Raw genomic sequence first — 12,657 nt, 5'->3', positions numbered from 1 at the left:
ATAGGGTTGTGTTGCTGTCGAAAATACAAATTAGTACCATACCTGTGGCAAGGGTAATAACTGTCAAGATGCGAATGTGTACTCTTTGGCTCAGAAATTTCATGTCTGGAAATTTATTCTACAAATGAATTTGTACAACGGGCAAAGTAAAATGTATAGAATGCAATTTTGAAGCAACAACTGGAAACAACAAAAGTGTCATTGATAAGGGGTTAAGTAAATTAGGGCACAATCAGATAATGGAATATAATGCAGCTGTAAAGGAAGATGTGGAAATTCTCTGAACCACATGAAAAGATTTTTGACATTCATTAAGTTTAAGAGCAAGCTACAGAAAATGGGGGAAAAAATAAGACTATAGATTCATATTTGCCTATCATTTTGAAAAGAAAGATTGGAAAAAATGACTAGAAATTATTACTTGTGTATATTTGTGGATGGGGATAAGTGTTATTTTTATATTTCAACTCTGAAACATTGCCTATTAAAATATATATTAAAATAAGACAATGATTTAAAAAAAACACACAGGAACTAGTGAGGAAACTCATAAGCAAATACCGTGGAAAACTTTATCCTATTTTGGTAGGATACTTTGGTCAAGTGGAAGTTTTCTTAAAGAAATGTAAATGACCAAAATTTACTCCAGAAGAAAGAGACAAAACCAAAATCGAACTATAACCATTAAAAGTTATTAGTTTTTTTTTTTAATTAAGAAACTACATGTAAATGCTACATACTATCTTAGATATATTTATAATATAAACTGTGACAGGGAGGATAATTTCAGAATAGTGTTATGTGTACATGGGGGTGAAGAAATATTAATATAAAGGAATTCAAAGAGTTTCAGCTCTTTCTGTAAAGTGTCTTTGCTCATACACAGTCCATGGAATTGTCTGGGCCAGAATACTGGAGTGGGTAGCCTTTCCCTTCTCCAGGGGATCTTCCCAACCCAGAGATCAAACCCAGGCCTCCTACATTGCAGGCAGATTCTTTACCAGCTGAGCCACAGGGAAGCCCAAGAATACTGGAGTGGGTAGCCTATCCCTTCTCCAGGGGATCTTCCAGACCCAGGAATCGAACCAGGGTCTCCTGCATTGCAGGTGGATTCTTTACCAACTGAGCTATCAGGAAAGCCCTAATGTCTGAAGCAAATCTGAGAGAAAGTTACTCTTTTAAACCAGGATATGGTAGTTAAAGATGTCTTGTTATTTTCTGTACCTTGCATATTTTAAATATTTTATAATTTAGAAAGATTTTCACATTTCCTTGGTTACACAGAGAAGTTTGTCACACAACAGTTACAGTTAAATTTCTCTTGCTAGATTGTAAGCTGTTTGAGATCAGAATCCATATCTTTAAAAAAAAACCTAATTGACTTTATTTTTAGGGCAGTTTTAGGTTTACAGAAAAATTAAGCAGAAAGTACAGAGAATTCCCATTTACTGTCTCTCTCTCTCATCACCCCTCCCCCTCTATAGTTTCCCTTATTAATATCTTACACTGTTGCTTTTGTTACAGTGGACAAGCCAATGTTGATACACGATTATTAATATATAGGTTACATTATGGTTCACTCTTCCTGTTGTAGTGTTGTATGGATTTTGACAAATACATAATTTTGATAAATACATAAATAATTTTGATAAATACATAATTTAGTCACTGTTACAGGATCATACAGAATAGTTCACTGCCCTGAAAATCCAGTTCACTTCACCTATTCATCTTTCCCTCCCTTCCCCAACCCCTGATTTCTTTACTGTCTCTATAGTTTTGCCTTTTCCAGAATGATATATTTGGAATCATACTGTATGTAGACTGGCTCCTTTCACTTAGCTAAATATATTTAAGATTCCTCCATATCTTTTGTGGGCTTCATAGATCATTTCTTTTTATGGCTGAATAATATGCCATTGTATGGATATACTACAGGTGTTTTTTTTTTAATCTATTCATGAAGGTCATCTAGTTTGCTTCCAGCTTTAGGTGATTATATATACCACTGTTATAAATGTTCAGATGCAGCTTTTTGTGTGGGGGCAAGTTTTCACTTATTTGGGTGAATGCCTAGGAGCATCCTAAAGTTTGCAATATACATTTATGATTAATCTAAATTCACTTTCTAGTAGTAATATGTAGTCCCATGGGTAATGCCAGCACCTTATAGCAGATCTTCCCAATTCCTCATTCCCTTTCTTTTATAACATTTCTTGTCATTCATTTCATTTATCCATAAGCTTTAATCATCTCATGTATCATTATTATTATTATTTTGAACAAACTGTTATCAGATCGATTAAGAATTAAAAAAACTGAAAGATTTATTTTACCTTCATTTATTCCTTCTCTAATTCTCTTCTTATGTAGATCTGAGTTTCTGACCTGTATCATTTCCTTCTTTCTAAATAAATTTCCTTTAACATTTCTTGCAAGGCAAGTCTTCCGGTGACAAACTAAATTTTTCTGTCTGATAATGTCTTTCTACTTTTGTTTTAAAGGATAATGTTTTTGATGCAGAATTCTTTGTTGTTTTCATTCAGCACTAAATATTTAACTCTACTCTTTTTTGCTTGCATGATTTCTGAGGAGAGTTCCAGGATAATTTTTATACTTGTTTCTTTATAGGTATTTTTCTCCCTTTTGACTTCTTCTGAAATGATCTTTTTGTCTTTGACTTTTTGCTGTTTGAATAGGAGGTGGCTAAGTGTAGGGGTTTGTTTTATTTTTAATTTTTATCTGAGTTAGTGTGTTCTCTGACTCTGAGATTGCTGATTCTGTGATTTGGTGTCTGTCATTTATTTTGGAATATTCTCAGCCATCAAAACTTAAAATGTCTTTTCAGCTCTTTTTGCCCTTTCCTCTCCTTCTGCTGGGCTTCCCTCGTAGCTCAGTCGGTAAAGAATCTGTTTGCAATGCAGGAGACCCGGGTTTGATTGTTGGGTTGGGAAGATTCCCCTGGAGAAGGAAATGGCAACCCACTCCAGCATTCTTGCCTGGAGAATCCCATGAATAGAGCAACCTGGCAGGCTACAGTACGTGGGGTTGCAAAGTCAGACATGACTTGGTGACTAAACCATCACCACTCCTTCTCCTATTCCCACTATGTATATGTTATACCTTTTGTCCCACAGTTCTTAGATATTCTATTTTTCACTGTTTTTTTCTCTTTTTAGTTTGGGAAGCTTCTACTGAATTCTTCAAGCTCACTGATTCTTATCAGTCTACTGATGAACCCAGCAAAGGAATTCTTCATTTCTGTTAATGTTTTTTGATTACAGCATTTCTTTTCGATTCTTGCTTAGAGTTTCCATTTATCTGCTTATATTACTTCCTTGTTCTTAAAGAATGTTCATTTTTTTCGTTAAAGCTCTTAGTTTATTAATCATAATTATCTTTAATTCCTGGTCTGGTAATTCCAGAATCTCTGCTATCTACAAATCTGGTTCTGATGGTTGACTTGTCCCTTCAGTCGTTTTTTGCCTATCAGCATGCCCTGTAATTTTTAGCTGAGAATCAGAAATGATGTATTAGGTAAAAGAAATTTAGGTGCCTTTAGTGTGAGGTTTTATGTGAGGCTGTGTTTACTATTTATGGTAGCTGTAGGTGTTCCTTGCCAGTCAGTCTTCCCATCCCTACTTCCCACCCTTTAAGCAAACACTGTTCTGATTTTATCACCGTAGATTAGTTGTTATCCTTGAACTTCATAAAAAGAACCATATAAGATTTACTCTTTTATGTCTGAATACTTTCGTTAACATGTTTTTAAGGTTCATTGATGTTGTGTATCTTTTTATTACTAAACAATTAATAGTCTATTGTATGGATATACTACAATTCATTTATTCAGTCTGCTGTTGATGGTGGTTTCCTTTTTTTTTTTTTTCCTTTTGACTACAATAAATAAAACTTCTGAGTGATTTCCCTAGCAGTCTGGTGGTTAGGACTGCATGGGGGCTTGGGTTGATCCTTGGTGAGGCAACTAAAATCCTACAAGTCACAGTGTGGCCAAAAAATAAAAAAATTTTTAAAAACCTGCAAACTTCTGAGATTGGGTTCCCTGGAAAACAAATTCTGAATTGAAGGGTTTAGTTTTACTATATTAAAAATTTCAACAGGTTTTGTAGGGATCAGTACTCATGGGGAATGACAGGCAGGATTGGATGAAAGGAGAAATTGAACTGCAACACAGCTGAAGTTGGGCTGGCCCTTCAGAGTTGCACTCTGTGTATTAGTTTTCTTGCTGCAGAAGAAATCACCCTGAAACCTAGTGGCTTAAAACCACAATTATTTATTATCTGTCAGAATTCAGAATTTGGAAGCAGCCTGCCTATGTAGTTCTGGATTAGGATGTCTCATAAAGTTGCCCTCAGATGGTGGCTGGAGCTGGGGTCACCTAAATGCTTCTTCACCCATGTGCAGTGCCTAGACTGGGAAGACTTAGAAAGTTGAAAAAGCTGAAGCTCCTCCAGCTTCCCTGTCTCTGTATAGTTCCCCGCTTGATATCTCCAGCATGGAGGCTGCAGAGTAGCCAGGCTTCTTACATGTCTCCTGTAGGCTCAAGTCTTCTAAAGCATCTCCCTGTGAGTGAGAAGGAGCTAGGTGGAAGCCAAACCACCTTTTATGATCCCACCTGGAAGTCACACAGCACATTTCTCCCACTGTATTAGTCAAGACAGATACAAAATTCCACTGGATCCAAGAAGAGACCATAAACCTGCTCGATGGAGAAGTGTCATCACTACGAGAAGAGTGAATGAGATGGAATATGTAGTACAGCTGTCTTTGGAAAATACTTTCTTTGAGGCACTGAGGCTGGGGAATGAGACTTTATTCCCTATCATTGACTAGTCATGGCGTGTGTCACAAGGCTCTTGTATGAGCTGATTATCTTCAGTTGAGGGCAATTCCTAGAAAAGGATTCAGCTGTTTTCTTAGTTGCCAACATCCCTCAAAGCTGGGGGTAGCTCAGTGAGTAAAGAATCTGCCTGCGGTGCAGGAGACCTGGGTTCGATCCCTAGGTTGGGAAGATCACCTAGAGAAGGAAATGGCAACCCACTCCGGTATCCTTGCCTGGAAAATCTCATGGACAGAGGAGCCTGGTGGGCTGCAGTCCATGGGGTTGCAAAGAGTTGGGCATGACTGAGTGACTAACACTTACTTACTTACTTACTCAAAGCTGGAGGAGTGAGTGCTTCAGTCCTAAAGGTGGCATACGATTGATTGCATTTACTGCAGGTATTAGAAACATTCTAGTCTCTTTGTGAACATATATTTCCATTTATTTTGCATATTTATGTGGGCATGGAATTTCTCATCATATGTATGTGTATCTTTATTTAACTTTATGTTAGTACCAAACAGCTTTCCAAAATGGTCATACCATTTGGAATTCTTAGCAGCAGTTTGCTAGAGTTCCAGTTGTTTCACATCCTTAACAACATTTGGCATCATCCTTTTGTAATTTTAGCCATTCTAGTCAGGTGTGAGATGATATTTCATTGCGGTTTTAACTTGCATTTCTCTGATGACTAATATGCTGATCACTTTCATGTGATTAGTGCCCTTCCGTATATCTTCTTTTATGAAGTATGTATTCAAGCCTTTTACCTATTTAAAAAAGTGGGTTGTTTGTGTTACTAATAATGTGTACTGTCTACAATTTACAGTCCTAATTTATAGTTATAGCAACACTTTCTTTGACAGAGAAGTACTGCAAATATTTTCTCCCAGTCTATAGCTTCTATTTTTATTATCTTAATGGTGTGTTTTGATGAGCAGTATTTTGCTTTAAGTACAGTTTATCAATATTTTTTTTCTTTTATGTTTAGTGCTTTTTATGTCCTCTTTAAATAAAAATCTTTGTCCTAAAGTTGTAAAGATATTCATCTCCTGTTTTCTCAGTGAAGCTTTGTAGTTTTAGCTTTTGTGTCTTAGGTCCATCTCATTGTGGTTTTTTTTTTTTATATTAATTTATATTTATTTTCAGCTGTGCTGGATCTTCATTGCTGTTCAGGCTTTTCTCTAGTTGCAGCGAGCTGGGGCTGCTCTCTAGTTGTGGTGCATGGGCTTCACATTGTGGTAGCTTCTCTCATTGTAGAGCACAGGTTCTAGAGCTCGCAGGCTTCAATAGTTGTGCCTCCCTGGCTCAAGAAAACAAGCTCAGCAGTTGTGGTGCACGGGCTTAGTTGCTCTGCAGCATGTGGGATCTTCCTGGCTAGGGATGGAACTTGTGTCTCCTGCATTGGCTGGCGAATTCTTTACCACCAAGCCACCAGGGGAGCCCTGACACTGTGTTTTGAGCGTGGTATATTATACAGTTAGTCTAGCACTATTTGTTGAAGAGTTTTTCCTTTTCCAATCGAATTGCCTTGGAATCTTTTTGAAGAATCAACAGACTATATATATTTTATCTATTTCTAAACTGTTTATTCTATTTCAATGGTGTGTTTGGCTGTTTTTATGATGATCTCATAATGTTTTGATTGCTATAGCTGTATAGTAAGTCATAAAATTAGTAATGTCATTGATCCAATTCTTTGTTTTTGTTGTTTAAGGTTTTTTTTTTTTTTTGGAGTTTAGTTGATTTACAGTGTTGTGTTACTTTCAGATATACAACCAAGTGAATCAGTTATATACAAATATCCACTTTTTTTTTTTAAAGATTCTTTTCCCAAATAGGCATTACAGAGTATTGAGTAGAGTTCCCTGTTTATTTTGGCTTTCCCAGGTCTTTTACATTTCCATAATATTAAAAAAAATTTATTTGACTGCACTGGATGAGTGCAATTGTGCGGTAGTTTGAGCCAAAGAATGCTCAAACTACCGCACAATTGCACTCATCTCACACGCTAGTAAAGTAATGCTTAAAATTCTCCAACCCGGCTTCAGCAACCATGAACTTCCAGATGTTCAAGCTGGTTATAGAAAAGGCAGAGGAACCAGGGATCAAATTGCCAACATCCGCTGGATCATCAAAAAAGCAAGAGAGTACCAGAAAAACATCTATTTCTGCTTTATTGACTATGCCAAAGCCTTTGACTGTGTGGATCACAATAAACTGTGGAAAATCCTGAAAGAGATGGGAATACCAGACCAACTGACCTGGCTCTTGAGAAACCTGTGTGCAGGTCAGGAAGCAACAGTTACAACTGGACATGGAACAACAGACTGGTTCCACATAGGAAAAGGAGTACGTCAAGGCTGTATATTGTCACCCTGCTTATTTAACTTATATGCAGAGTACATCATGAGAAATGCTGGGCTGGAGGAAGCACAAGCTGGAATCAAGATTTCCAGGAGGAATATCAATAACCTCAGATATGCAGATGACACCACCCTTATGGCAGAAAGTGAAGAAGAAGTAAAGAGCCTCTTGATGAAAGTGAAAGAGGAGAGTGAAAAGTTGGCTTGCAGCTCAACATTCAGAAAACTAAGATCATGGCATCCAGTCCCATCACTTCATGGCAGATAGATGGGGAAACAGTGTCAGACTTTATTTTTCTGGGCTCCAAAATCACTGCAGATGGTGATTGCAGCCATGAAATTAAAAGACGCTTACTCCTTGGAAGGAAAGTTATGACCAACCTAGACAGCATATTAAAAAGCAGAGACATTACTTTGCCAATAAAGGTCCATTTGTCAAGGCTGTGGTTTTTTCACTGATCATGTATGGATGTGAGAGTTAGACTATAAAGAAAGCTAAGCGCTGAAGAATTGATGCTTTTGAACTGTGGTGTTGGAGAAGACTCTTGAGAGACCCTTGGATTGCAAGGAGATCCAACCAGTCCATCCTAAAGGAGATCAGTCCTGGGTGTTCATTGGAAGGACTGATGTTGAAGCTGAAACTCCAATACTTTGGCCACCTGATGCGAAGAGCTGACTCATCGGAAAAGACCCTGATGATGGGAAAGATTGAGGGCAGGAGGAGAAGGGGATGACAGAAGATGAGATGGTGAGATGGCATCACCAACTTGATGGACATGGGTTTGGGTGGACTCCAGGAGTTGGTGATGGACAGGGAGGCCTGGCGTGCTGTGATTCATGGGGTCGCAAAGAGTCAGACACGACTGAGCAACTGAACTGAACTTAACTGAACTGGATCTTAGTTGCTACATGTGGGATCTAAGTTCTCTGACCAGGGATCAAACCCAGGCCCCCTGCATTGGGAGTACAGAGTCTTAACTATTGGACCACCAGGGAAGCCCTCCATAACATTTGAGATCTGTTTGTCAATTTCTACAAAAAAGTTCTTTTGTTTTAGATTTTGGCTTTATCAATTTGAGGACAATAGACTCTTGAACAACTATGAGTATTTCATACATACATGGTATATATTTCCACTTATTTAGATATTTTTAAAATACAATTTTATTTATTTGTTTCTTGGCTTTTCTGGGTCTTTGTTGTTGCATGAGCTTTTCTGTAGTTGCAGTGAGCTGGGGCTACCTTCTAGTTGTGATGCATGGGCTTCTCATTGTGGTGGCTTCTCTTGTTGCTGAGCATAGTCTCTAGAGTGTGGGTTCAGTAGTTGTGGCCCATTGGCTTAGTTGTTCCATAGCATGTGGGATCTTCCCAGACCAGGGGTGGAACCCATGTCTCCTACATTGACAGACAGATTATTTACTATTAAGACACCAGGGAAGCCCCTTATTTAGACCCTTTAAAATTTCTTTCAGTAATGATGTCTTGCACACATTTTGTTAAATTTATTTCCAAAAATTTTGAGAGTTTTAAGCTAATTTGAAAAGACCCTAATGCTAGGAAGGATTGGGGGCAGGAGGAGAATGGGATGACAGAGGATGAGATGGCTGGATGGCATCACCGACTCGATGGGCATGGGTTTGGGTAGACTTCGGGGGTTGGTGATGGACAGGGAAGCCTGGTGTGCTGCAATTCATGGGGTTGCAAAGAGTCGGACACGACTGAGTTACTGAACTGAACTGAACTGAACTTAAGCTAATTTGAATGAAAATGACTTAATAATTTTATTTTCCAATTATTTAATGCTAGCATGTGGAAATAAATATAACTTCATTTATTTTTTTATCATGAATCCTTGCTAAATTTACTTATTATTCTAGTAGTGTTTTTTTTGAGACACCTTAGGATTTTGTATGTCTTTGATGATGTCATCTGCAACAGAAGATAGTTCTACTTCTCCCTTTCTTTATGGTTTTTATTTCTTTTTCATACTCATATCACTGGTCAGCATCTTCAACACAATGTTGAATAAAAGTGGTTATAGCAGTTATATTAAACTATTTTCTGTCAATCTTAGGGGTGAAAGTATTCAATGTGCGTGCATGCTCAGTTATGTCATGTTGTGACCCTATGGACTGTAGCCCTCCAGGCTCTTCTGTCCAGGGAATTTTCCAGGCAAGAATACTGGAGTGGATTGTTATTTCCTACTCCAAAGGATCTTCCTGACCCAGGAATCAAACCCTCATCTCCTGCATTGCCAGGCGGATTCTTTACCATTGGTCCACCCAAAAAGTCCAAAAAGCATCTAATATTACACTATTAAGTATGATGTTAGAGGTAGGTTCTTTATAGATGATTTTTTATCAGTTTGAAGAAGTTCCCTTTTATTCCTTATTTGCTGAGAGTTTGAAAAAATATGTCAGGTGTTTTTTGCCCCCTTTATTGAAATGATTTTTGAATTTATGGTTATTGAAATGACTATATGGTCTTCCCCCTCTGTTCTATCACATAGTGAATTAAATAATTGATTTTCTACCATTAAATCAACTTTGGATTCCTGGTATAAATCTCACTTTGTCATGATGGATTGTCCCCTTTATTTACTGCTGGATTTGATTTGCTACTCTTTCAAAAAGGTTTTGGCATCTGTATAAATGAAGTTTATTGGTCTGTAATTTTTCTTTCCTTACGATGTTCTTGTCAGATTTTGGTATCAGGGTTATCCTGGCTTTATAATATCATTTGGGAAGTTTTTCCCTTTCTCTATTTTCCAAAAGAGTTTATATAAGATGGGTATTATTGCTACCCTAACTCAGCAGTAAAACTGTCTGGACTGGTAGTTGGTTGCTTTCAGGATTTTCTCCTTATTTTTGAGTTTTAGCAGTTTTACCATGATGTGTCTAAATGTGGTTTCCCCCGTGTTTATTTTGCTTGTGGCTTTACTGAATTTCTTGGATCAAGTTTAAGAAGTTTCGACCATTATTCCTTCAGATATTTATCTGCTCTATTCCTTCTCATCGCCCTTTCTAGGACTGTATTTGCTTATAGGTTAGACTTCTTGATATTTTCCCACATGTTCTAGAAACTCTGTTTATTTTTTAAAATATATGTTTTCTTTCAGATTTGAGGGGAATTTACAGCCAGACTTTGAGTCTCCCTTCTCTATAGCTCCTTCCTTTCTGGGCTATCTCCCTTCAATTTCCAGTTGTGTTGTAACCCCAGATCTTCATACTTTCACCCATTAAGATTGTAGCTTTCTGCTGGCGTTTCAGCCGCTCCTGCTATACAGACTGGGTAGTGCCCTTAGCAGGGGAACTGTATAAACTTGCGATAGACTTCAGTTTCTCTCTGCTTTTTATTGCTGTCCAATGTCCTCAATTAGTTATTTTAAAATTCTTGTCCAGAGTTTTAAACTGTCACCTGTGGGATGATTAATATGGTACCATCTACTCCATCATTATTGGACCAGAACTCTGCCTCCTGTATTCTTAAGCTTGGTTAATTTGTTCACCATCCACTCTGTCTTTTGGTTTAGAGTCCCAGTGTCCCCAGCTCAAAATAACCGGTCACTAGATCCAAATCTTGTCTCAGGAGTGTTCCTGAGTTGATTGATCCCTAACTTCCTTAGAGCCACTGTTTTAGATCAGGTTCTCATTTAGCTGGTCTCCTTTGCCTCCCAGCCTCAGTCACTTCCCATACTGCTTGAGGTGTCTTCCTAAAAAACATTCCTTATGATGTTACTCCCTTGTTTTAAGACCTCCCCTAGGCTCCTGCAGGATTAAATCTTTTCGGCTTGGTCTATAAAGCCGCTCACAGTGCAACTTATGTTCTGCTGTTGATCCACAAAGAACCAATACTCCTGATGTGTTAGGCTTTTCTGTACTTGGACACATCAGAACTTTCCATGTTTTTGAATTTTTTGCTCTTTGTATCCTGCCTACATTTTATCTGACTTTTCTAGATTTAGTCTTAAAACCTGATGCTAACATCCCCTCTTCTCTGGAATAGTTACCAGTCTTTCCTGGATGGTCTGCCTCTGTCTTCATCTCTCTTCTGAGTTCTTATAGCACTTGTAAGTCTGCATTGACATGGTTCGACTATATCTACCTAGTCTATTGACATAATCTCCTTTTTCCTTTAGTAGATTCAAATCTCCTTGGACAGGGTGTTGTATCTTTGGAATACATTTTTTTTTGGTATCCATAGCATCTAGTAAGCATTGTATATCCTGTGTAAATTCTCAGTGTATGTGTTTTTTTGATCATATTACAAAGAATATTTTTCAGCAATGGTCTTCAAAAATAGTGATTTTACATATAGAAATCAAAGGCCACAGACCCCCAAAAAGAAATGAATCAACCAGTTCATATACTATTCTGTTATTTATTGTTTCTTTAGGAGCAGTTACCCCTACATCAAGCACCCCTATAGAGTTCTGCAAGAATGGTGGAACCTGGGAAAATGGCAGATGCATTTGTCCAGAAGAGTGGAAAGGACTGAGATGTACAATCAGTAAGTTACTTGGGAAAATACTAGGGTGTGAGATTTAGGTGAATCTTATGTTTCTAAGGACAGCAGCAAAGCTTCTCGAAGCTCCTGTTAATGGCTATAGTAACAATGGGCATAATGATCACAAATTTAAGATGTGTTTATTGGCTGAAGAGTAAAAACTGAGTTTTCTTATGCTATTTACCTGTATGTTCAGTACAATGCCTTTCTTTTCCAACTGTCAAGTTTCTCTGTAAAACTAATGGTTGCTTTTCTATCTGACTGCAGTGTCTACTATAGGGCAATGGGTAATATGGTTTTCCCAGGTCCTTTCAAATGGTAATATGCCATGTTACACCATTTCAAATATCATAATTCTAATATATTTAACTTTTCTGAAGTCAAGATGCATCTATTTGTCCAAATATCTACTTAGGTGAAGTTTTTGTTTTTTCTACCTTTCTCTTGGAGAGATGTTATTAAATCAGTGGCTTGACTTCACTCAATGGTATCTCAGAATCAAAGTTAAAAGCACTTCTTGATCTGCAGTGTGCTTCCCAACACTCTACACACTTCACGCTGCCTACTTAGGATTCAGAGCCTTAGAAACTCACTCCTATAATTTCCAACATTCGAACAGCCAGGGTACCCCCACAAAAACCCATGCCTTTGGCTGTTTGCTTTAACCTCCACCCTTGATCCCTTTGCCACTGTAGACCCTATATCTTTGATTTTCAAGATTCCAACTAATGTAATACACTATTCTTTCTGATGTGTTAGTGATCACATCCTACCTATACTGAGTTATATATTGTGCACATTTTAACTGAACCTGTTATATAATGTACTAGTTACTGTAATGGTAGTAATTTAAGCAGATAAGAAAATATGTAGTTGCTGGCTGGTCAGTGAAGCCTATAAGTCTTCTGTTACCCTTAAAATTACACTCTATAGGTTTTGAAC

At 37.6% G+C, this 12,657-nt stretch overlaps 1 protein-coding gene across 3 annotated transcripts in view; it reads left to right on the top strand.

The window, feature by feature from the left end:
• ADGRG7 (adhesion G protein-coupled receptor G7) overlaps positions 1-12,657 on the top strand; it is a 72,880-nt gene that overhangs the window by 18,057 nt on the left and 42,166 nt on the right. For all 3 annotated transcript variants that reach the window (XM_081572444.1, XM_081572445.1, XM_081572446.1), the window contains exon 2: positions 11,605-11,718. In XM_081572444.1, the coding sequence (XP_081428570.1) occupies positions 11,605-11,718 (114 nt within the window). The remainder of the gene's footprint in view (positions 1-11,604; positions 11,719-12,657) is intronic.

This window comes from Giraffa tippelskirchi, chromosome 2 (assembly GCF_054371585.1).
Source record: "Giraffa tippelskirchi isolate mGirTip1 chromosome 2, T2T-mGirTip1v1.2.pri, whole genome shotgun sequence".
Classification (NCBI taxonomy): Eukaryota; Metazoa; Chordata; class Mammalia; order Artiodactyla; family Giraffidae; genus Giraffa; species Giraffa tippelskirchi.
The sequence above is the reverse complement of the archived record's forward strand: the minus strand, read 5'-3'. Positions and strand labels throughout refer to the sequence as shown.